This window comes from Sinohyriopsis cumingii, chromosome 10 (assembly GCF_028554795.1).
Source record: "Sinohyriopsis cumingii isolate HCF-2022 chromosome 10, ASM2855479v2, whole genome shotgun sequence".
NCBI classification, from domain to species: Eukaryota; Metazoa; Mollusca; class Bivalvia; order Unionida; family Unionidae; genus Sinohyriopsis; species Sinohyriopsis cumingii.
In genome coordinates, this window is record NC_142970.1 from 23,234,556 (window position 1) to 23,262,337 (window position 27,782).

Consider the following 27,782-nt stretch of genomic DNA (forward strand, 5'->3'; position numbering starts at 1 on the left):
CATAGTGTTCCATGTCAATACACATGCTCATTTACCCATTACACACAGTGTTCCATATGTCCAACACTTGTTCATTTTACCCATTACTCACAGTGTTCCATATGTCCATAGACATGCTCATTTACCCATTATACAGTGTTCCATATGTTCATAGACATGCTCATTTACCCATTATACATAGTGTTCCATATGTCCATAGACATGCTCATTTACCCATTATACATAGTGTTCCATATGTTCATAGACATGCTCATTTACCCATTACTCACAGTGTTCCATATGTCAATACACATGCTCATTTCACCCATTACTCATATTATTCCATATGTGCATGCACATGCTCATTTTTCTCGTCGAAATGTGTAAGCTATGCATATATACGCGCTTCCATTGATATGTGTAAGTCATGTATAACTACGTGTACCCACTGATACTTATGTTACATATAGTGCTCCTTGGCTCCACAGACACGCTCATTTTTAGCATTGATATGTGTAAGTTGCACACTGATAGGACGTGTTGTGAGCACGGTATGTAGTCAATCCGTATATGGTGTGTTGTATACACGGTAGGCTGTATAAGACGTTTTATGCGTTTGGTATGCACGTTTAGGCCGTACATTGTGTGTTGTATGTACGGTATGCACGTTTAAGCCGTTGGGGTGTATTGTGTGCACGACATTCACTTTAAAACCATTGAGGATGTCTTGTATGCACAGTATGCACGTTGAGGCCGTATAGAATGTGCTGTATGCACGGTATGCACGTTTTTGCAATATAGTGTGTGTGTTGTGTGTACGGCATACATATTGAGGCCAAATAGGGTGTGTTGTATGCATGGTATGCACGTTTAGGCCGCATATGATATATTTTGTGTACGGTATGAACGTTTAGGCCATACATGGTGATAATATGCACGATAAGCAGGTTTTAGCCCTCCAGGGTGTGTTGTGTGTACGGTATGTACCTATATAGCTTAAGAGTACTGATAAAGCCTATAGACTATTGATCGCATCACCAGTGTGTTATGACATTTTGATATTACCAGAAAATATGGCACTGACGTCACGGTTAATATACGAACATGGCTCGTGGATACAACAAGGTGATAAGACACTGAAGGCGGGCTTTTCGTTACATCAGGATTTATTTGTTGTGGTGGTGGTCTTCCTTGTGGCTGCTTGAGAGATAAAGACTAAGTTTTCACGACAGTTAAATGAATATTTACCTACAAAATATATGGATGTACAAACTGACCTGTAAGTGACCTAATAATACAAAAGCAACAACAACCTGTTATTTAAGGCTGTAGATTCTTTTTCATACCTTTATGTAAAGGTTGTGGTCACTTTTGTTATCTACAAATAATGCCGTCAACATGGTTGGAAAACAAACAAATAAACAGAGCTCTCCATAGTGGAATGAAGTTAGTGCCAGATGAACACAGGATATATATTGTAAAGAAGATATTAATATCATATACAGAATTCATGAAATTATTAACTTCAGGCGAATGAATGGTAGACAACAAGCGAAACTTTTATGGAGGATACATGTGAAATTTGTCCCCGCCCCTCCCGTTTACCTTTCAGTATTACTAGCCAACCGTTTCCTACGCCACATTTACATATAATGACACTAGATTTACAATATTTCCAAGAGGCCGCCATTATTTTGCACAAATGAGAAGTCCACGGATGAGTATATGTATGACGTCACTTCCTCTTGTTCTGATTTTTCACAATATACGGAACCCCAAAGTCTTTTCGATAATTTATGGAATGATCCGAGTGTTACGACTAAGACTAGTACATGTATTATGTAGTGAAGTTCCGACAGACACCATCTTCATTTTATTTGTTGATAAAACGATATGTCCATTTCTCAGGAGCAAGGGAAAGGAGCCGCAGTTATCAGACAAGGAAAGGGTTAGCTGTCAGTGGACCCATGTTATAGGCACCCACTGCGGCTGTTTCTCAAGTCTTTCAACTACTTTGGCAAGTTCTTTAGATGCAACAATCAAGTCACTGTTTACGATCATGGCGTCAAAAAGATGTCCATATTTTTCTTCTATTCTGCAGCCTGTTGCAATCATTTCTTCAAAATCACCTTCCTGTAAAAGGATAAGTTTTAAAAAAAATGGTATTTTAAAATATAACTATGCTATCATTAAATATGAATAAAAGTACAAGCGATTAATCAAAAAGTCTTAAAATTAAATTAAATGTGCACAAGAAGATCTGGTCTTTGAACATTTAAATACAACGAAATGGATGAATCTCTTTATATTTTCAGCAATGGAGTGATAATAGACACTACCTTTTCACGAATCTTTATAGAATCAAAATAAAAACGTAGTCCTAAAGATAATAATAAAAAGAGGAAGAAAGCTTGAACTTAAATAATGTAATTTACTCACACTATGCGCTAAAGAATGTATTGTAGGCAATACTCCAAGACCAGAGAAGAGCTGCACACAGTACGAGTAAAACATTAAATGGACTAAAGCCATGACAGGACAGAATATTATTTTTTAAAAATGTTGATCTTGCAAATTAAAATGTTTTTATGAGGTTTTCTTGTCGTAAATAATTAATTAGACAGAGAGATTTTGGATGGAGAACATCAGTAGCTTACTACCAATGTCAGATGATCCTCGCTGCACCTTTTTATCACCATAGTACGGTTTAGTCACAGAGAGAGAGAGAGAGAGAGAGAGAGAGAGAGAGAGAGAGAGAGAGAGAGAGAAATGAGCAGGACTGCTACATATGCTTTCTTTGAAATGCGGTGCTAATCTAGAAAAGACTTCCCTGCAAAGAAATCTCCAGATCGAGTATACTCATTACAAGCAGTGGATGAACTGCTTATGCAATAGGAAGGTGGTATTTTCTGTTGGCACGACAAAGACAATGATGAAATCACACACACACACACACGCACACGCACACACACACACACACACACACACATACAAAGATACATAAGTACCCTTACTGTGAAAAGGCGTGTATATCCACCCTCTAATGTCTTCATGGCCCTATGATTCCGTCGGGTTTCTCTCAGCACGTCTACTTGTGGTGGCCGGATATATATGATATACGGTTTGATCTCAGGATTTCGTAGAAATTTTATGGCCTATGAAAGATATAAAAAAATAACACGAAACTAGATTTCATGGAAAAGGTAGCTAATAAGTAGTCTGTATCAATATGTCTTCTATTAGTGATTGTCCGGAAGGTAACGGTTTACCAAACACACGGAGTAGCATAGTTGATATTGTGATAACCTCGGTCTGTTGGTACATCTATAACAGTATTTCCTTCTTAAACACTCATTCTGTTGAGATTCAGCTGACATCATAATATCTTAGCAAATATCTGCAAGAGGCATTCATTGTTGGGTGGTTTCAGACTCTGGAGTTACTGCAAGCGGAAGTCAAAGGTCAAGGGATGTCACATATTCCAATTGCCGTGACTTTTCATCAAGCTATATGTAGTAATTGTACGACGACACAAAATAAAAACAACTGTTTTTTACGGTTCTGGTCCTTTTGTGAGTATAGGTAAATGGAATCTGACAGTAAGTACATGTAATAAGGCTCGGAGATTGGCGATGACAAGACATAATTGTTGCTCTAGTGTTACAAAGGATCAGTAAGTCCCTTTTACCAACAGGTAATTACATTAATATAAACACATACATTCTTTCACAAGCAGTTTAGAATGCGTTCCACCATACATTTATAAACCATAAATACTCGCTTGTTTACTTACATATAATTATATGTTCCCTCAGTCATCTCTCTCTCTCTCTCTCTCTCTCTCTCTCTCTCTCTCTCTCTCTCCTAAAAGTAGTAATGGGGGTTAACCTGTTGACAAAATTGATCATCTAGCGACTGTGGGAATCAACAATATGGTATGGTGGCTAGTATGCGTGAATGACGATGAAGATAGGAGGCTGGTGGGGACTAGAGGTGGATGTTGTTCTGTAAGAGGGTGAGTTGATCAGTAGTTTGAGTTGGTTCATTGGTTAGTAGTTGTGGGTGCTGGTTAGCAAGGCGAAGTGTTGGTTAGGAGAAGAGAGTGCTGGTTAGTAAGACGGTATATTGGTCAGTAGAATTGAGCTCTGGTAAAGTAAGACGTTCTGTTGGTCAGTTGATATCGGTGGGTTCATATTATCATTTACCTTGTACCCCAACCGTTCCACCCAACTTATTGACCTGTTTAGCATATCATTTCACTTGTGACCGTAAAGGCTACCAATGTTAAACCTACGGACTACTGTTAAATTCCCCATATCTACGATGAAATATAGTTTCAAGATAATGTCCGAAATGTTAATTCCACCTGTCACTAGAGGGTCATTTTTGTCACAGGGTGTCCCCAATTGCTACTACTATACCTGAGTATGAGGTGATAGAAGACAAACCTTCCCTGAGTTGATCACATCTTTAATGGACGACATTGAAGTTCCATACAGGTTTCCTTTGTACTCTCCGAACTCAATAAATCTGAAATTATATACAAGATTCTACTTGATTATTCGGTTACTTTAGTTCGTGTTTAGTTGGTTACCTTGCTGTTCGTATATTTGTTTATCCCGGTGCTTCCAGATTATGTGACATCTAAAATAGATGTTTACCATTATTACGTCTAGATGGTCTTAAAGAAGCGAAACCAGAAAGTCTATTAAAATCAACACAAAATATTTTCTCAATGCTGAAAAATTGAAAATTTAAGAGAAACGTGCAGTATTATAATTATATCCCAAATAATCAAAGATGATCTATCATGTGTCTAAAAATATAGAGTGTTCCAAACAAATTCCAATATTTAATGTGCTGATACACCAAAATTCTTTGATGCTTTGATGTACCAACTGTCTTGTATTACTATGACATAATTCATTACGTCATTGGGGTAATTGACAATAATCCCAAAATAGTGTCTTAGTATCGAAATTCAACGAGCACATTGTAATTCCTATGAATAATTTAAATAAATGATTCCTCTCAAATTATATTTTAATATAGCAGTAAATGATTACACAGAATGAACCAAACGAGTAATGAATATTTTTAAACACATCCTACTATACTTTTTTCACTTGATCAAAGACACAATACAATGCCCAGGATGTGGGTCACAAGGTCACTTTTAGAACGTTCTACGTTGGTAGTTGCTGTGAATTGGATTTTTAACGTAACAATTTTTCAGTCATATGGCTACGATATCTGCAGTGTGGAAATTTATAGTGATGTCTAGCACTGGGGCATCATGCCGCAGACATGTAGCATGATGTCCGACCCGGTCACATTATCCTGACACCAAGCCGACCAGTCCTAACACTAACCTCTTAATGCTGAGCGCCAAGCGAGGCAGCTGTTAGTACCGTTTTTGTAAGTCTTTGTTATGACTCGGCCGGGAATCGAATCCACAACCTCCCGCATCCGAGGAGGACGCTCTAACCACTAGGCCACCAGAGCGGTCTCTACGTTTGTAAATAATGTTAGAATTTGAACTCAAATTGAAGTAAACGCCTTTAAAAAGTTACAAAAACCAGGTTGGTCATAACTACTTTACCTTCAATCACGGACAAAGGTCAAGCACATAATACCAATTATATATATATATATATATATATATATATATATATATATATATATATATATATATATATATATATATATATATATATATATATATAACTCCTTAATTTTGCTTAACTGCCTACTCTATCTTAATCATTTCCACGTATCACTTGTTATGATAGATTATATGCACCGAGAGTCAAACGCTTTTGAAAGCGTGATAAACCAAACATGTGCGCGGCTAGGGTAGCCCCAAGATTCAATTTTATCTTTGAAAGCAGCCACTGACATATTCAATTCACAGCGAAAGAATCGAGCGAAATAAGTGGTGGCCATACTATATATAGTGGTTACTTGAATTTACCAATGTAGTAGCCCTTCCATGTGTATTTAATCCATCCAACGTTTGTATTTCAAAATTCTACTTAATTTCGATTTCAACTTCTATATGAAAAACGCCTTTGACAATAATTTTGAAACATTGTACCTAATTTAATAATTAAAAAAAAAACGAAAGAAGAAAATATTAGAAAATAGACCATCAGATGCATGTAAAACTAGAAATAAAAATGGATGTAGATTTACCTCTGTGTGAGAATGCCTTTCTCCATTTCAGATCTCGATACAAAATGATATTCCCTCCCATCAAGTTCATACGGCTTACGTGGACGGCTTGTATCTGGAGTTAAGGGAAAATATAAATATGACAATCGATATATATTAATCTACTATTGATTGGGATTGATCGTAGCATTTGAGTAAAACGCGTCGACCGAAAAACCCTACTTCCGTACTACACTGACAGTTTGCTTGCCTGAAAACGTCTGTCAATCTAAGTCGGATGACTATACTGCAATGCGAGTCATGTGCTATGGACTGTTTCAGGTCATTTTGTTCCGAATCACACCACCCACCACCCAACAACCAAAAATGAACAGAGTATACTCGCAAGTATATGTTCATTTAGAAGCAGCGGCACAAAATGCGATATATACCACACTCTTTAGTTTATTCTTACAGAGACACATATAATGTGTTCTGTGTTCGACGGGTGCGCGGCAAGACTCGCATGAGTTTAGATTTCATGGTTGCTGGCGGCAGCCACTGCTACATTCAGTCAAAATTGAGGGTAGCAATATATTAATCAATGTATCGTCTAAGTATATATATTTTCACTGATACATACACTCCATAGACTTTTATCAATAGCTGTATATTAATCAATGTATCGTCTAAGTATATGTATTTTCACTGATACATACACTCCATAGACTTTTATCAATAGCTGTATATTAATCAATGTATCGTCTAAGTATATGTATTTTCATTGATACATACACTCCATAGACTTTTATCAATAGCTGTATATTAATCAATGTATCGTCTAAGTATATGTATTTTCATTGATACATACACTCCATAGACTTTTATCAATAGCTGTATATTAATCAATGTATCGTCTAAGTATATGTATTTTCACTGATACATACACTCCATAGACTTTTATCAATAGCTGTATATTAATCAATGTATCGTCTAAGTATATGTATTTTCACTGATACATACACTCCATAGACTTTTATCAATAGCTGTATATTAATCAATGTATCGTCTAAGTATATGTATTTTCATTGATACATACACTCCATAGACTTTTATCAATAGCTGTATATACCAACTTTGCACTATATCTATCTATCTATCTAACTACCTGTCTGTCTGTCTATATATCTATATATCTACCTGTCTGTCTGTCTATATATATATATCTACCTGTCTGTCTGTCTATATATCTAACTACCTGCCTGTCTGTATATATATATATATATATATATATATATATATATATATATATATATATATATAACTACCTGTCTGTCTGTCTATATATCTATATATCTACCTGTCTGTCTGTCTATATATCTATCTAACTACCTGCCTGTCTGTATATATATATATATATATATATATATATATATATATATATATATATATATATATATATATATATATATATATATATATATATATAACTACCTGTCTGTCTGTCTATATATCTAACTATCTACCTGTCTATCTGTCTATCTATCTATCTATCTATATATCTATCTATCTATCTATCTAGAGAATAGTTAACTTGGTCACTAAAGCCATGTATGCTTTTATTAACAAAAAAATTAACATTCCGCTAGTTCTCTGTCACAAGAAAAAAAAAATCAAAAGATTTGGTTAACTGATTTTATAATTAGATTTTCGTTAACAAATTCATTAAATTTATCAAATTATTTTAATTAATTTTGCAAAGTAAGAGGTAAATTATTGGTACAAACAAGGGACGACTTCTTCATATTTATCTGGAGCCAATGCCATGAGTCTTCTTTTCAATTCATTTCGCCCCACTCCCGGTGGACCTGTTGAAGAAAATGACTTTTGGTCCTGTAAATTGTCAATGCACGGGTTCATTTATAAAATGTAGTAAAACCATTTTTCTACGATGAATAACAAGGTACCAGTCGTACTCATATAGGCTTGAATAAATTTTTGGCAATGTGTGAATAATCTGTTAATTTGTAATCGTGACTGTGTGTGTGTGTGTGTGTGTGTGTGTGTGTGTAATCTTATGAGTGAATTTTACTTGAAGACAAATTTAAGATTATATTTTCACATGATGAGAACAATTGCTTGTATTTGACCTCGTACTAGTATGGATAAATATTATTGAAATCCATTCGGTCGATACGCCTTTCTTTTGCATCACGTTATAACCACATTTGTACCATCATGATGTGCTATTACACGTGTTACATATATATCGATTATAATATGAGTTTGTCACATAGTTTGTATCCCTCTATACAGTGCATGATGTGTATTCTTTTTGATATGTCAATATGTTCTCATATCACTTTTTGAAAATCTGACTTGTCCAAAATATGCACATGAAATCTTTGTGTAGCATTATTTGTTATTGGTTGGGTGTGACTATGGGAAACTTCATTGCCCAGCCTTCTGGAGATAGTTTATATTATTTATTGCTGTCAACAGTCATTCGTTCTTCTTTTTATCTAGACTTGTTGCACTCCAAGGCCGACAAAAGCTGGAAATTATTCAACAGGTTTCATAAATTCATTAGTAAATAGCAACCCATTTGAGATTATGCTTGTCACATAGGTTTTATTTAGCGTGGAAAGGGTCTAAACTGAAAGAGAAACAATTTTCATCATTCTGTTTAATTCTGGATCAGACATTATACATTTCAAACATTTCGGGTTTACAATTGCTCCCAAACACGAGTTGAAGCAATATTACAGTAAACGATAACTAAGGACATTTCAAAGAAGATGTTTGTTTACAAATCACAATTCAAAGAGCTAATGTCCTTCCGATTAATATAAACTTTAGGTTTCCGACGGAAATTCCTATGCGATGTCACGAAGTTCACTCAGTCTGGTCAGCTGATGTAGTGGTGGCACACAGATTTCTAAGAAATTGTTTGCAACGTTTCCACCGAAAAGTGTGTCGATTCTACCAAGAACATTCACCAAAGATTCCAGTATTGGATATGTAACAAAGTTATGGTATTCCAGGATATTTTCTGAAGGAATTATTACCCAGTGCAGAAATTTGTACTCAATCTTCAGGTGTTGATGTGCAGGATATATTTCAGTCCGATTTGAATTCATATCGTTGTCATGGAATTGATATTCACAGATTGAACGCTTTTATAACCGGATATTTGCATCGCTTGATTTTGAAAGAATGTTATGGTTGGATAACGTTTTGTTAGTTGGTATTCCAGCATTAGCTCGCATCCTCATCGCAAGAGAGGTTAATTTATATACTCCAATTGGTTGAACGATGCTTGCCATGGGGGAGGTAAGCTATATGCAGAACGAGTGGTAGCAGTAACATAAAGGCGACAGTCTGCATTACAGTTCGCTGGTAGGTGTCTCACTGCATAGAGTCGACATATTCGCGTTCTACAGCGTGATGGATTTGCTCATTGTTTTCTCATTTCACACGCACTCTTGATCTCATTTTTGTTTGGCATCCATGGAATTATGTGTTGCTTAAATGAGATAGAGGAAGAGTTGTCTGCCTTTATTTCCAATTTCCATTTGACTACTGATTAGAAAGACAGACGAAGTAAGATAGCAGTAGTAATGCCAATTGACTCCAGAAAGCCCGGCAACGAAAACTTTACACGGCACAGTCAATAAATAATGAGATTAATGCGCAAGGATTCTTGGGAGCATTTGTACTAATCACATAACTCCACTTAAACAAAAGTTTTGACATATAAAAAAAATAAATAAAATAAACCGCAGACACTAAATGTAAAGTGTATCAACTATGCGATACAAGCATTATTAACTACCTATTTGCACAGTATTGGAACCTTGGAAAGAAATAATTAAAAACAAATAAAGTATTAGATAGAACCGTATATTTGAACCACTTTGTTGCAAATATGTAATTGAAAAGTAAAAAATTATTGCAAAACGTTTAATGCCTAGTTCAACATGTCTCGGTAATGTAAAATTATGGAAGTTAGTACGTAAAATTAACCCCCAAAAATGGTATTAGTATTTCTACGTGATTTTTAAGAATCTAAACGTACCCACTAAAACTAAAGGACGGCATTTTCCGGGTGTCTGTTCCAGGAGTTCCACTTCTTCATATGTTGGTATATCTTCCGTGTCAAAGTCTGTAAAAAAAAAAAAAAAGAAAAGAAAATATACAGATGAATATTATTTGTAAAATCACATAAGGTAGTAACATAAATTACTTAAAGGTACGGAATCATACACTTGTTAATTCCAATGACCGAACTGATTTAAAAATAAAAAATAAAAAATCTTCTCGTCTTTATATCCTTTACTATTTTGTGACGAAGTTTCTTACAAGCGGTAGATCATTATTACTGTTAACACGAATTACTGTATCAGTGATAAAAGAGTTATGTCCCTTAGTCGATGTGACGCGCGTATGTTGGCAATTGTTTGCATTATGTAGCGATATGACTTGTTTTGCAGACGATTTATAATTCCAGTTCTGAAAACTTTCAAACAGGAAGTTTCTTTGAGGAAAACGTTCAGCATTGATTTCCATTTCTGCACTGATCAAAAACCAGTATAATACTCTTGTCTGATCGGTCCTGTGTTTAGAGACATATCTATTTTACTGTCTGCAGTTAGAGGTTTGAAACTTTTTTTCTCCAGGTCTTTAATCGCAAGAAAAGTTTTCCGGTCTAAATACGGTAATAAGTTCATTAACTGTACCAATCAAGTTTTGCTTCTTTTTACATGCAAGTTTATGCGATACTACAGACCAAATTCAGGTACCAGAACCATCTAAAACCATTGCCCAGCCATAAGAATAGGTCTCAGAACAAAAGAATATACACACTTTTCAAGAGTGGAGCCCAAGAAAAAACGTCAATCACTCTGCATTTAAACGCATTTCTTTTCATTATAGAATAAGTGTAAGAGTAGTAACTGTGTACAGTTTATTCAAAATACGAGCATTGGTTTAATACAGACCATTACTATGTGTATTTCCATGGTTAACAAGTGTACCAGGTGTTCCTGTTTGATCTTTGTTGAGCAGCGAAACATTACGATATACTGTGTTGCAATTTGCCAATATTGTGACAAATACAGTAACTAATTAGTCAATTAATGTGTTGGTCACTAATTATGTCCACGCAGCCTCATTGTTCAAATCTCTAAGGGAACTTTGCAATAGGGTATTAAAAGGGAGTGACAGATTGCCGCGGAGCGCCACCTGTCCTTACAGTGTAGCTCTGTACCTCCACTTTGGTGGGCCTGGTACATGGTCTTCCTGACTCGCTTGGAGCGCGCAATTTTCGGACTAATTCGGCAGGGGCTGCTGTGACCTACAGAGAAAACAATGTGGTACTATGTACAAATTTACATAACATCCACGCAAACACACGATAGCACGTAAAACGGTAATATAATACATTGCAGCAGTTGACTTTGCTTTGTTAACCTTTAAATAACATGTAGCATTTCACCATGCCTTATTTGCCTTTAGAATGCACACAAGGTTTGGTATTGCTTATTAGTCTTTAAAATACACTGTAGCAATGCACCATGCTATGTTAACCTTTAAAATGAACTATATCAATTCAACATGCTTTAATAATCTTTAAAATACATTATCGCATTTCGCCATGCCTTAGTAACCTTTAGAATACACTGTAGCATTTAACCTCGATTATTAATCTTTAAAATACACGTAAGCATTGCACGATGCCCTATTAACTTTTAGCATTCACTGTAGCATTTTACCTTGCCTTAATAATCTTTAAAATACACTGTAGTATTTGACCATGCCTTCTTAATCTTTATGATACAGTGTAGCATTTCACCATGCCTTAAAAAACTTTAGGATACACTATAGCATCTGACCTTGAGTTATAAACCTTTAAAATACACTGCAGCATTACACCATGCCTTATTAATCTTTAAAATAAACTGTAGCTTGTGGCCATGCTTTATTAAATTTTAGAATACACTGTAGCACTTTACCATCCTATATTAAGTCGTAGAATACACTGTAGCGTTTCACCATGCTTTATTAAATTTTAGAATACACTGTAGCACTTCACCATCCTATATTAAATTTTAGAATACACTGTAGCGTTTCACCATCCTATATTAAATTTTAGAATACACTGTAGTACTTCACCATCCTATATTAAATTTTAGAACACACTGTAGCGTTTCACCATCCTATATTAAATTTTAGAACACACTGTAGCGTTTCACCATGCTTTATTAAATTTTAGAATACACTGTAGCACTTCACCATCCTATATTAAATTTTAGAATACACTGTATCACTTCACCATGCCTAATTCACATTTAGCATACACTTTAACATCTGAACTTGCCTTATTAAACTTCAAAATACATTGTAGCACGTCGCCATTCCTTATTAAACATTAAAATACACTGTAGCATTTCGACAAGCCTTATTAATCTTCAGAATACACTGTAACATTTCACCTCGCCTAATTAATCCTCAGAATACACTGTAACATTTCACAATAGCTTATTAACCTTTAATATATACTGTAGCATTTGACCATGCCTTATCAACCTTAGCACTGAACATAAATATCTAAATCTAAACTGGCTAAAGTTGACATCAGGGTGGAATTTATTGAAAGTAACTAATTGTAAATTAGAAACAAACACAGTGTACGAGTACAATCTTACTTGCATGGCGCATTGCGCATGTCAGAATCAGAAGAAAACAAATCTAAAGCTACGAATAAACTTAATTACTCCGAATGCGAACGGCAAGAGCTAAAAATTCATATGACACGTGTTGTCTCATAAGTTCCAAGATCTATCTAAACATAATACATATGTCCTGCTTCTACTATTCGATTTCAAGAATGCAATATAGTAATAAAAAAGTGTTGAATGGGTTCTTCATTTTTACCGATATTTTACATAGAAAAATGGAAAACGTTTATACATACGTGAATTGGATCTGCTACTACAATTCGGAATATCCTCATCACTCATCGTTCTTCGAAGTATCTCGGTTCTGTGGTTAAAATAGTTATTGATTATTGTGACATATTCATTTGAACATGCATGTAATGTAACCATTTTAGAAGTTTCCATTGAATTGCTGATATATTTGTCATTTCCGTTTCCTCAGAACCTTTTTACCGTGAATTTAATCCAAAGCGATAAGTATTTCCATTATATATATATATATATATATATATATATATATATATATATATATATATATATATATATATATATATATATATATATATATATATATATATTGGAATGTTAAGTGTATCCATTAAGCTGTAAACTAAATGGATCACCAATAGAGACTAATTAGGATAATTGCCAATCAGACAATCACGATAGATTGTTTATTTAATAGCTTATAAGACATTAATTGATTAATCCAGATGAATATTTGTGAGAGAAACTAAATGCATTGCTAAATATATTTTCACGATATTTTCGAAGCCTCATATCAATAATTAGATGCATGTCAAAAACATTGGGTATCACCTCTCCTGGAGTTGTTTGGCCGGAATTAATCCCACTTTAGCATTGATCTCCTCCTCTTTTCTAGCCTGCCACCACCAGGGGTCCTCCTGACTCACAACATGGAGGATGTCGCCACGTCTAAAAGCTAAACCTGCTTCAGGACACGGGTTCAGCATGTCTTGTGTTGGATCGTAGTCGAAAAATGCCCTCACGCGCATCTATGAAAGATCAACAATTCGTCAAACCAAAAAATGTTTAAAGAAAGTGTTTTGCTAGACAAACAACCTTTCTACACTAAAAACAGAGACATCCTGTACTCTATATAAAACAAGAAAGAAACTGTTCAAAATAGACACAATCCTACTTTTGTATTATGAAGACATGTGTATAGTATTTCCTACTCCAGGGATCTTTACAACCTCTTTCCTGTTTGTAACTACAAGAATCTGGAATGACCTCCAAAGCTGGTAAATGTATCAGACCATGTACCTCTCAAGGATGGTAAATGTACCAGACCATGTACCTCTCAAGGATGGTAAATGTACCAGACCATGTACCTCTCAAGGATGGTCTGCAATAATCAGTTCTATAAGCTGGTAAATATAAATGACCCTGTACCTTTCAATTTCAAGGCTGCTCTCCAATGATCTATTATATAAGCTTTATACTTAACTTTACACATTTCGTGCATCATTCATCTTTCATAAAATTTATCTTTCCACTTCTTTCCTAATTCTCTATCTTCTTCGATGTCACTTAAACACGCGACAATTTGATTCATATAATATGATTTATATCAACTTGGCTACGGTTAAAAGTTATTACTTGCATTTTACATTTTGGCATAATCATTTCTGAAAACAATACATTAACTGCGCATGCTTCTGAATGAACACTGCAAGTATTATTCTGGGAATATCATGCAGATATTAGCTACCATTATGTTCAAATTTACGAAGTTATTATATATAAGACGTTGACCGGACTAGTCGATAACCAGTCGTTGACGTTTCGCGCTTGATATTCCTTATTTATGTGCAGAATGGTTCTGTTTCGGGGGATTTGACATGTTGACAGGTCAATCATGCCCACTACTCCGGTTGTAGACATAGAACTGGTTCTCTCATTTTCATTTCCTGTTTCTGGTAGAGTCATACTCATCGTCTTGCCTGTCATCTGTCATGTAGTAGTACAAAGATTTCGGCTCATTTTAATACATTTTATGGAAACCCTCTGCTAAACTGAATTGCCCCCTAGAATGTGAGTGTGTTCCGTACCTTTACTGGCACTTGTTCTCGGTCCTTGTACATAGTGATCGTTGCAATAATACGACCAGTGGGACTGGTTTCTTTGCTCACATTCAAGCCTTATGTGTCATCGCAGTCTTGATTAAATATGAGTCAAGTACTTAGACGATGTCGCTTCAGTGGCCTATTGGTTAGAGCGTCTGCGGGAGGTCTCTGGTTCGAAACCCGCCCGAGTCTTACCAAAGACATGTAAAATGATACAAGTAGCTTCCTCGTTTGGTGCTCACCATTAAGTGATTAGTGTTAGGACTGACCAGACTGGTGTCAGAATAATGTGGGACATAACATTAAATGTCTTTGCCATGGTACCCCAGTGCTAGACATTAGTATTAACTGTCACACTGCAGACATCGTAGCGATTTAACTGAAATGTTTCTTAAAGCTACGTTAAAATTCCAACACACACACACATACAGGGGAACTTAGATGATGTCTCTTATGAAATTCCTTTCCTTGTTTCCTATATTGCTCATTTTAGCGTCAACTTCCTCTATTATCGAATAACATTGCTGGCAAAAGTGTCTATCTGCTTTCAAGTTTCACAAGTCATTCCGACATTTTCTTATTTTCTTTGCATTTTACTTTTTTTGTCAGTGCAGAGTTCACTCGCTATAAACTGATCTTGTTAAATTTTAATTATTGACCATTGAGATCGACTTTTAATTTCTGGCAGATACCAGTTTCTGAGAGAGGCCGAGGAGTGTATGGAATAACATGAACGTATCCCGAGTCACTTGAATACAATATTTACTTTTGCCCTGACTCTTTTTTTCCATGCACCTGGTATACGCTGATGTAACGTGTCATATACCTAATACAAATAATCGTGTTTCAGTGTTACCACACACAACATGATATTCAGGGTAATAAAACGTGCTGTAGTAAGACATTATCGGCTACTACATATAATTTTACAAAAAAAGATTAGCCTGGTTTAACTGTTTCAGTAACCTAGTTTAAAAAAGAAACTCGAAAACTCGAAAAAAATTGACATGGCTAGAAGTGAACCCTGTATTAAGACTAATTAAGACAAAGACTATATTTGACTAATTAAAACCATGAATGCATTAAGATTAATTAAGACAAAGACTGTAATAAGACTAATTAAGACAAAGACTGTATTAAGACTAATTAAGACAAAGACCGTATACAGACTAATTCAGACTAAGGCTATAAAAAGACAAATTAAGACAAAAAATGTATTAAGACTGGTTAAGAAAAAGACCTTATAAAGACTAATTAAGACTAAGGCTGTAATAAGATTAATTAAGACTAAGGCTGTATTAAGACTAATTAAGACAGACTATATGAAGACTAATTAAGACTAAGGCTGTATTAAGACTAATTAAGACAGACTATATGAAGACTAATTAAAACTAAGGCTGTAATAAGATTTATTAAGACTAGGGCTGTATTAAGACTAATTAAGACAGACTATATGAAGACTAATTAAGGCTAAGACTAATTGAGCTAAAACTATTAAGACTAATGATCATTGTAGCTAATTAATATCTCAGATATGTACTAAATGTTTAAGTTAAAGCGTTATCCTTCGATTTGTATATTTTTGTCAGATTTTAGTTATTATTTATTTGATTCTGAAAAGTCGATGACGGGAAGATATTTCTCAGATCGAGCAATTATCCAAATGATAGCAACAGACGTCACACTGTGCCGTATTGACGAGACTTTATGGTAGCCTGCCACTTGTTTCCTTGTAAATTGTTTCTCAATTAATTCTGTGCAGACTATATTTTAACAAGCATTGGTCAGAATTTGTCTGCTGCTTTCAGCAAGCATTATGTAGAGAAGATGTCCTAAAAAAAAAAAAAAACGCCAAAACTCTTTAAAGAGGTGATTAGTGTCGTTCACATGGTGTGCTTTTGCATAAGAGTTTGCCTTCGGGTTAGTTATGAAATTTGACATGAAAATTCTAATTGTTTAGACGACATTCTGATGCTTAGATACTGGTGAGGGGTTTTCTATTTTCTGTAGCCCCTGTGTATTAAAGTGTTTGCTGGGATGGTCTGATGACAACGATAAATTTAGCGCTCTTAAGTATGGAGCACCGTGGGGACCAAACGACTTTAAGATTTTGCTGGAAGCGCTATCTCTGTATCGGGGTTTTCAACGTGATAATCATGAACTGCATCTGCTTTGACCTGTTAGAGACCTGCTTGTTGAGCCGATGTTGTTACGGTTTATGTTGAACTGTTAATGGTATTCATCATTTGCGTAGACTTACTTTGATTATCAGCATTGAAAGATGTGTGTGTGTGTGTGTATATATATATATATATATATATATATATATATATATATATATATATATATATATATATATATATATACACATTAGGCAATTAGTGTTGATCCCTAAGCCTTTGTTTGATATAGAGTGATCCATTGATGCCGAGTCAGACTGTAATTATGTTCGGGAATCACGAATCGAGCAGGTGGCTGACTCGTTGGGAGTAATCAATCGTGATTCATGACCACATGTAAGACGTTGATATTCGTCGGAGTGGGTAATACAAGATCTCTTGGGTGTATACTGTTCGTATTTACGTTATATTTTTGTTAGATTTCAGTGAGCATTTGCTTCATTATGGGGGTCGTTACTGGGATATTTCTCAATCAAAATAATTAACCAAATGCTAGGAGCAGACGTCATGTTTTGTAGCGCGTGCCATGATAAGCGTATCGGTGTCTTATAAAAGAATACCGATAAATATAGAACTGGAAAGAAGAAAAACACACAAGTGTCAAATTAGTCCCATTGATGTATCGTCGTTAGGTGATTAATGAAAAACATTATGTGTAGTAATTGCGCGCCTAGAAATCTTCATTTGACAATGACTGTTGCATTGAGTGCCTTGGAAATAGGGAAACATGGAACTCAAGTAGGTGTTGTTTATTTATATCAGCCGTGACATCCCTTGTGAGCCATAATATTAATTTGTACAAAGAAAATGTAATTTTGACCACTAGGGCGACACGATATATTTGCTTCGCATGTATATCAGTGGCAGGAAGCTTAAATTACTGATAAATGTATTCTTGTGAATGAAACTGAGAGTCCACAACAATAATATTAATGCTTACATTAACCGACCAACACATGTCATAATGGAAATTAGAAAAATACAAGGGAGCTAAAAGGCATCATGGACATCAGAAAATAATCAAGGGAATGGTAAAGGCACCGGTTGGGTATCATATTCATTGTAATCTTATAGCCTGATGACAATATTAACCATGTTTGCTCAGATTCTAGGACACCATATGTTTCTTGAAGTTCCAGATTTTTAACGGGTGTAAAGTGTCGAATTTTGAAATGTATTGAACCTTAAAGTTGATTGCATTGAGCATTAAAATTTTTATCACATTTAAGCCAGAAAAGTCTGAGAAGGATCACTTCAACCTTTCTTCTTTTCTCCCCCATTTCAGTGTTAAAACTTGAAGGACTAGAATTTATGACTCATTGAGATTGACCAGGGCATTGTTACGCTGTCCTGAGAAAGTATACATTTTAGCTACCAACCACAACCGCTTGATAAGAACCCATGTCAAATTATCATTTTTCAAAATGAAACTGATATACACCGTAAGCTGTCTGAAATCTGATGGATGAAATGTTTATCTGGGGATAATTTTGGAACTGCTGCTTACGAATGGGCAGAGTAAATTAAGGCGTACACTTTAGAAGTAATGTGAATTCAAAGTGACGACCTTAGTCGAAATTCTTTAGTCTTAAAATTCCTGAGGGGAGTAGTTCGGCTCCGAGAAAGTCTCAAAAGAATAGTGCTTTCCTCGTCAAACAAGAAAAGGGGATCAGGTGGCTGTCTTGCAAGAAAAGACAGGGTTTATTGCTAGGACGCACAATTTCTGAAAGAGAACAGCATTAAGGAACAGCTTTCTGGGATGAGACGGGACAGTCTGAAGACGGAAGTCCGAAAAAAGGAGTGACGAATTCAGAGTAAAGGACTAGGAAGCCCAGGAAGGGGTGAAGCGTAGAGAATATGAAGGCTCGAGGAAACAGGAAGACGTTGATGCACGGTCACGTGAGGAAGGTGATGCAATCAATCGTGGATATTGCGCTCTTTCACCACTCGTTATTATGATAAAATAAATCCAGATCAGACAGTGCTAATAAATTATGTTGATATAATTTAGATTGAATTGGAATTTCCGCTATCAATTTGTTTTGATTATATTTGTTATTTTTCTTGTCTAATAGGGCTCATGTTCCATTATTTCTTCCTAATACTTTTGCTCATTTCTCTGTTGAAATTCTATCTTCCACTCCCACCGAGCTATCCCCTAGATAACGCCAACCAAATCCAATTAACCACCCCTCTTACTGAGAGGGCGACGTTGCAACATGTATATATTACTTTCTTTGATCTATACATCTACTTTATCTGACAATGTGAGCAAAGCGTAATATTCCTTCCTTTTCGAATTACTTAATTCTAGGTCTTAACACATTTTTACCAATTTTCTAGAAAATATACAATGATGAATTAAAATTACCTTACTCTCGGGAAATGGAATCGACTTTGTTTCTTGAGATACTAACTTCAGTGAAATAGGACCTGTCATTAGATTCTGAAAATGAAGACGTGGCTGGCATGAACCTTTAGTTAGCACAATGTGACAAGCAATTTGAGTGACGTAACATAACAATACCACCCCCACCCCACGCCCACAAAACAAATGGACCTCAGACTATTATATATGGCACAGACAGGTGTGCGCTGGAATCTTGTTAGACATTCATCCCCAAAATGTCCAACACTTCGCCGACTGTCACTACATACTATGTCCAAATTAACAGCGAACACTGATTGACCTGTGGGAAATTTTCAACAGAGAATAATAGTGCTGAATGATAATAGCGGTTATCACGGACATAGCGACAATTCAATAAAAGTCGTGGTTGTGACGGACGGAAAATGAAAATAAATGTTATTTCTAGACAGAAATACAAAGTTAAGAGGTAATTACTGGAAAATCTAAATCACTATGCCTGCATAAATTTCCCTTTTCGTAAATATTTTGTCTAATAACCTTTACTTAACTGAACCCACTCCGATTTGGCAAAACGATTTTTAAAGGAACAAAAAAGCTAATAATTCTGGGAAATATGTTTAAAATGTAAAATTTAAAATTCGTTTTGAAAGCAAATATTGCCTAAGATATAAATACAAGAGAAAACTGTTCCACAGGTAAATTAAAATATTAGGCAACAATTACGAAACTTTTTATTTTAGGAAAATATATCTTATTACTACCATTGTGATTTCTCATACAAAATAAGCTCATATTACCAGCATCTGCACGACCTCATCTGGGCTCTTGCCGTACACACTCACCCCAGCTACCTCATGTACCTCGTCTCCAACATGCAAAAGACCTAGTGATCAAAATGTATTAATTAAAAATTTCCAATTAGAGCAAACTTTATTTTAAAATGCAATTTTTAAACAATTGAAACTACGTTAATGTAAACGAGTCATAAATAATATTAGAATACAATATGAGTGATATAAAAATTATATTGCCTAGATTCGAATACAGTATAAGTGGAATAAAATTATATTGCCTAGATCAGAATACAGTATTAGTTGAATAAAATATATTGCCTAGATTAGAATACAGTAGATTAGAATACAGTATGAGTGTAATAAAATTATATTGCCTTGATTAGAATACAGTATGAGTGGAATAAAACTATATTGCCTAGATTAGAATACAGTATGAGTGGAATACAATTGTATTGCCTAGATTAGAATACAGTATGAGTGGAATAAAAATATATTGGCTAGATTAGAATACAGTATGAGTGGAATAAAATTATTATTGCCTATATTAGAATACAGTATGAGTGGAATACAAATATATTGCCTAGATTAGAATACAGAATGAGTGGAATAAAATTATATTGCCTTGAGGGTACGATGACTTTCTTACAGTAATTCTTGTACCCGTTTAAATTTCGTACAGCTCATATCTATGTCCACAGTATGGTAAATAAAAAAACCCGAGGCTATCAATGCAAAATATTCATTAATAACATTGCAATGGAGGCCCTTTTAAGTTTCGTTTCGATGAATTTGTATGTCATGATAGAAATATATTAATTTAATGAAAAAAAGAAACCACTTAGAACTAGAGTCATCTGTGTCTTTTGCACACAAGAAACACTTAAATGCCTGTGCACAAATGAGCATGAGGTGATTCTGTTGTCTTACCACTTCTATCCGCTGCACCACCACGCAAGATTCTTGCAATTTCCAATCCTCCCGTTTCTTCGTTGTATTGTAGTGTCGCCCCCTGTTGATAGAGACGAGAAAGTTTTGTCCCCTTTGTAACGTATTTTTAAAAGGACAAGATGTAGCAGTTGCTATGTCTGTCAGTTAGACCTTTCATATGTCTTTCCATCTGTGGTTATATATCTGTCCATCGGCGGTGATATGTCTATTCATCTGTGGTCATATGTCTATCCATATGTCTGTCCATCTGTGGTCATATGTCTATTCATCTGTGGTCATATGTCTGTCCATCTGTGATCATATGTTTATCCATCTGTAGTCATACGTCTATCCATATGCGGTCATGTGTCAATCCATATATAGTCATAAGTCTATCCATCTGTATTTACATGTATATCCATCCGTTGTCATATGTCTATCCATCTGTAGTTATATGTCTATCCGTCTGTGGCCATATGTTCATCTATCCGTTGTTATATGTCTATGCATTTATGGTCATATGTATGTCCATCTGAGGTCATATATGTGGTCATATATCTGTATATCTTTTGTCATATGTCTATCCATCTGTGGTCATATGTCTGTCCATCTGTGGTCACATGTCTTTCCATCTGTCGAGCGTAAACTTTGATAACAATTTTGTACAGGGAGATATGTCACAAAATAAAGCCCACAACGACACATCTTGCAAGCTTTATGAAACTTTTATCGATTTCATTATTAGTTCGAAAGATACAATTAATACTAATAATACTTCTTTTCTTTGTAATGTGTGTCTGATACAAATCACTTCTTATCTGTATTATATCTGGTACAAGTAACCACTGTCAATGGCTACGTGGTTAGATGGGCTTCACTTGTATGAAGAAAGAAACAAAGCTGTTCAGTCGCTTCTAACATTTACAATATTTCCGGTCTTGTGATACAATCTGCTCCGCCTTATCGTACATTACTAAAGCTCCATGTGTTACTCATCACGTGATATTGCAAGCAATAAGGCCGCAATGCCATGTAATGACATTTGCTATCGGGTGGTACACAGATCGACGCAGAAGAGAGAGAGAGAGAGAGAGAGAGAGAGAGAGTTCAACAAGTTTACAAATAGACATATAAACAAAGTCAGATAATAAGAAACAAACAGACGGCCTAACAGACGAACGGACAAACATATAATAAAAGATTACGTACAAGAGGCTCGTTGCTTTTTATCAGCTGGACCACCTTAACAACTTCTTCTTCCCCGGGGGAGGGGCCAGGCAGTGGGATTGAGCCGAATTCCTTACAGGCAATCTTGTCATGGCTGTACAACATTGCCTGAAGAATACAGATGGTAAGATGTCCATAATAATAACTTGTACTCTGTGTGTGTCTGTGTGTGTGCATGTGTGTGTGTCTGTGTGTGTATGTCTGTGTGTGTGTCTGTCTGTGTATGTGCCTGTGTGTATATATGTATATATATATATATATATATATATATATATATATATATATATGTGTGTGTGTGTGTGTGTGTGCGTGTGTGTGTGTCTGTGTCTGTGTGTGTCTGTGTGTGTGCGTGCGTGCGTGTGCGTGTGTGTGTGTGACAGCATTATGCTTTGAACGTTTCACATAAATAGTGTTAACATTTAATTGTCTCAGTTTTAAAAATGACTAATTTGAGAGCAGTTACCTTAATTAACATTACAATGTCATGTGATTGTTTCTGATATGGCACTGTATGTTAATCATTCACAGAACAAAGGTAATAACTATGGTAGATTTTTAAAATGTATACGATAAAAATGAATTTGAACTCTTGTTTGTGAGATATAGCATTTCTAAATTGCTTAAAAGTGAAATAGATACATGCTATAAAAGGTTGGTGCCATAAAACCTTACTCCAATATTTCATGCCTGAAGACTGATCTTTAGAGATTTTCCATTTTCCAAATAGTTAATACAACAATGAGTATGCAGTTTCATATAGTTGCTGAGTCTAAATTACAAATATTTCTAAAGAAAGTAAAAAATAAAAAATTAGAAACACGAAGGACCATTATTAAGTGACCTTAAGAGAAAAGCTTTTGGTTCACTGAAGTTGTTGTCATTAGACAGATATAAACAACTCTGAAAAATTTGAATTAATTTGACTCTGTTAAAGTCATCTGACTTATACAAACAACTTTAATAAACTTTGAAATTGACTCTGTAAAAGTCATCTGACAAATACAAACGACTCCATTAAATGTTGAAATTAATTCTGTAAAAGTAATCGGACAGACGCCAGCAACTTCATTAAACTTTGAAATTAACTCTGTGAAAGTAATCAGACAGACGCCAGCAACTCCATTAAACTTTGAAATTAACTCTCTAAAAGTAATCGGACAGACGCCAGCAACTCCATTAAACTTTGAAATTAACTCTGTAAAAGTTATTAGATAGACGCCAACAGCGTAATAAGACAGGTACAAACAACCACAATAACTCTGAATTTGACTCTGTATAAATCATCAGAAATTTTGGATCGAAAAATATTAAATAGTGTCAAAATGTGTTTAATTGTGTCTTAATATGGATATGTGTGTATATGCTTATTATGCTTATGCATATGTGTTTGTATATCTATCTGTGTATGTATATTTGTGTGTCTGAGAGAGAGAGAGAGAGAGAGAGAGAGGGAGAGAGAGAGAGATTCCACCTGAAAGTGTGGCTTGGCCATGATCTGAAGAAGTTCGCAGACTTGAGCATTCTGAGTGAATCCTCTTATATTACCATATACCTGTAATGTACAGAATATGATATTAAACTACATGTATGTATGTATGTATGCATGTATGTATGTATGTATCTATGTATGCACCCACACACGCACGCACGCACGCATTACCTTTCACCAACCTAAGCAAATTTGCACAAAGATATAACATATATAGGTATATATTGATGTATATTACTTATTTACCTATCAATACAAATCTTATCTTATTAGTACAGCCTCACCATTTACACTTGTCTGTCCATTTCTCTCTCTCTTATGCTGTTTCGCAATAGTTTAGTTGGTGGAGCGAAAGACGCATAATCCAAGTGTGGTGGGTTCGATACCCGGCATCAGTCATCTCTCTCTCTCTCACGTATATAACTCACCTTAGCCGCTATCCCAACAGCAGCTCTTGTCAAAGGTGTGATCCGCCGACATTCTACCATGTACAGTTTCTTGTAGACCTGCAATAGTAATAATAATAATAATAATAATACAGATACTATACATACACCTTTCTAACTTGCTAGACAATGCCATTTATATTTGAATTTCCCTTGCTTTCAAATAGTTTTCAAGTATTGAAAACTTCTTTACATATATCAAAATGTATCTTACTCTTTGTTAAGTTTATTTTTTCTACTTTATGTTTCTTTCGATAGAATTGCTATATTGTTCAAGTCTCGTTTTGAACCGATTGTGGCAATTGTAATTTTAAGGCAAGGCAAGGCAAGACAAGACAAGACAAGACAAGACAAGACAAGATTTATAGTCGGATGGATACGAAATAACAATTCAGCATAAGCTGAGCTTTTACCGACTTGGCATAAAAATCAGTTAAGACATACAATCAAAGACATAAAAGCATAATGCACAAACACAATATACAAAACACATAACGCATCATTTAAAATATTAGCAATTAAAGAAATAATAATAATAATAATAATAATAATAATAATAATAATAATAATAATAATAATGATAATTGATAACTTGCAATCATAAATTAAACTGAACTTTGAATTTTATTGAATTAAGCTTTTGTCTTCCAAGAAAACTGTACTTACTTTCATAAGCGTTTGGGTGCCTTGATTCCTAAAAAAGCGTCTCAAGAACCCTAGGTCATGATCACTTGCACCGTGATCAGAGCCTAATGCGGGAAGTGACGTAACAAGTGTAAGAGCGTCTGTCACAAATAAGAAAGAATTTGGTAGTATTAAAGATGAGTAGTTCTTGACAGGCATCTTAAGTGTCAGCAAGAGCAAAATATTTTAAGACATAATGTCAGTTTGTAACGTTTTATTCCCATTTTCGACAATAGATGTTAAAAAATAATTTAGAAAGGTTGTCATGTCTATGGTCCGAAGGTAATTCAGTATGCTCAGAAATGTGTTGACAACTATCCATATAGAGAGATGTGATACATGTGATATCAAATTCCATATAGAAGGATGTTATATAAATGACATCAAGTTCCATATAGAAGGATGTTATACAAATTATATCAAATTCCATGTAGAAGGATGTTATACATATGATATAAAATTCCATATAGAAGGATGTTATACAAATTATATCAAATTCCATGTAGAAGGATGTTATATAAATGACATCAAGTTCCATATAGAAGGATGCTATACAAATTATATCAAATTCCATATAGGAAGATGTTATACATATGATATAAAATTCCATATAGAAGGATGTTATACAAATTATATCAAATTCCATGTAGAAGGATGTTATATAAATGACATCAAGTTCCATATAGAAGGATGTTATACAAATTATATCAAATTCCATGTAGAAGGATGTTACACGTATGATATCAAATTCCATATAGGAAGATGTTATACATATGATATCAAATTCCATATAGGAAGATGTTATATAAATGACATCAAGTTCCATATAGAAGGATCTTATACAAATTATATCAAATTCCATGTAGAAGGATGTTATACATATGATATCAAATTCCATATAGGAGGATGTTATAAATATAATATCAAATTCCATATAGAAGGATGTTATAAAAATGAGATCAAATTCGATATAGAAGGATGTTATAAATATGATATCAGATTCCATATAGGAGGATGTTATACAAATGCTATCAAATTATATTTCGAAAGATGATATACAAGCGATGATGTTATGCAGACGATATCAAATTATATATACAAGGATGTTATACAAACAATACAAATTACAGTTAATAGTTTTACTTAGTTAATACGTCACACAGCATTAAGCTTATGTCCAACAATTTAATTGTGATTTCATAAGTATAATGGCCATTAAACAATTTGAATATGAAATGTTATCATTGAAATCTTTTAGATCTTTTTTACATAGCACATACTTTGTACTTATTTTACGTGTGATTTTATTTTGCATTACAAAATTAGGACGATAAGTTTGTTATCGTAGGTAAACCATTGCTTCTTTATGACATATTTGTCAATACACGTATGTGCACAGGAAAATAAGTTCCTTTCATACTCACCAGGGTCAATATACTGTTGAGTTTTCAGCGGAAGTGTCACTGGCATTATGGGATCGAGCTCCAGGCATTGTGGAATACCTTGACGATCCGTTATAAGGGATAATTATGTTGCGTTTCTGAAATGGCATTTCAAAATTCGAATGGTATTATTTTCTTTAAATACGTCACCCGAATATTATATGTTTTAATTCTTTGATAGAGAAGGCAATCGTTGTATCCATTTTCGTAGCACTAAATTACCATGTGACAGTTCCTCCCAACGTTTTATACAAATATTGAGCATTTAATTTCAGCATCATGTAGAAAACATTGTCTTCCAATTACTGTATTCGAGCTTTTAAAGATACACAGATCATGTCAAAATAGTGACTGAATTTTCCACTCAAAGACTGTCACGCCCTCTGTCAGAAAAATTATGTAAACAATATTGGATCCTTTAGTTCCTGAAAAATGATATCTGTATAAGTTATCAGACTGGAAGATTGGCGGATTTTCGACTCTTGGGTTTAAGTTATCTTTATTGATCACCAGTGAATTTGCAGCGTTAAACATTGAGAGAACTGCCCCCCCCCCCCCACTTTTGTCCATTACAAAATGCATCCAGATGATGTCGTTATTGTACTTTTCCAGTAGTACCTAGACAATGTCACTCTTTAGCTTGATATTGTAATATCATTTGTCGAACGTAAACCACCATTGAAAGTTAGGACCATTCAATTAACTGTTACCAACTTATAAAGGTCTGATATTTAATTCATGTTTCTATGTAATTTGATGAAATACAGTGCTTTAGTTAAAAATTTAAAGGTACCAATGTTATCGTTCAGCGTCAGGGACTAACTTAAGTACGACACACACACACACACACACACACACACACACACACACGCACGCACGGACACACACACACACATAAGGTCTCCCGGTTTCACGTACTGAGAGATAAATATATTAAGCTGCATTTTTGGCGTATTACAATTGTATACTCGACAAAAGAAAATATTACATGTTATCTCAAACATAATTTATATAACAATCTTTCCACGTGATCCTATATATCAAACTGAATACCCTATCATATGTAAAATGCCATACAAATGTACATTTGATTGTGTAGTTATAGATATATATTTATATATTTAACAGAATGAGAATTATCACACACACATACATACATACATATATATGTATATATATATATATATATATATATATATATATATATATATATATATATATATATATATATATATATATATATAGAGAGAGAGAGAGAGAGAGAGAGAGAGAGAGAGAGAG

General features: G+C 34.6%; 1 protein-coding gene across 3 annotated transcripts in view; it reads right to left on the reverse strand.

Annotated features, from left to right (window-relative positions):
* Positions 1-224: 224 nt before the first annotated feature.
* LOC149789718 (MAGUK p55 subfamily member 7-like) overlaps positions 225-27,782 on the reverse strand; it is a 36,148-nt gene continuing 8,590 nt past the window's right edge. The window contains exons 2-18 of one of the 3 annotated variants that reach the window (XM_089973356.1): positions 26,484-26,599; positions 25,042-25,160; positions 24,358-24,435; positions 23,912-23,992; positions 22,423-22,548; positions 21,214-21,295; positions 20,290-20,375; positions 19,493-19,567; positions 13,671-13,867; positions 13,109-13,176; positions 11,402-11,488; positions 10,211-10,297; positions 7,920-8,000; positions 6,175-6,268; positions 4,401-4,509; positions 2,994-3,134; positions 225-2,112 (exon numbers count right to left, since the gene is read on the reverse strand). In XM_089973356.1, the coding sequence (XP_089829482.1) occupies positions 1,936-2,112; positions 2,994-3,134; positions 4,401-4,509; positions 6,175-6,268; positions 7,920-8,000; positions 10,211-10,297; positions 11,402-11,488; positions 13,109-13,176; positions 13,671-13,867; positions 19,493-19,567; positions 20,290-20,375; positions 21,214-21,295; positions 22,423-22,548; positions 23,912-23,992; positions 24,358-24,435; positions 25,042-25,160; positions 26,484-26,529 (1,734 nt within the window). In that variant the 5' untranslated portion in view covers positions 26,530-26,599 and the 3' untranslated portion in view covers positions 225-1,935. Of the gene's footprint in view, positions 2,113-2,993; positions 3,135-4,400; positions 4,510-6,174; positions 6,269-7,919; positions 8,001-10,210; positions 10,298-11,386; positions 11,489-13,108; positions 13,177-13,670; positions 13,868-19,492; positions 19,568-20,289; positions 20,376-21,213; positions 21,296-22,422; positions 22,549-23,911; positions 23,993-24,357; positions 24,436-25,041; positions 25,161-26,483; positions 26,600-27,782 lie in introns of all 3 variants that reach the window. The other 2 variants (XM_089973357.1, XM_089973355.1) reach the window with 2 other exon arrangements.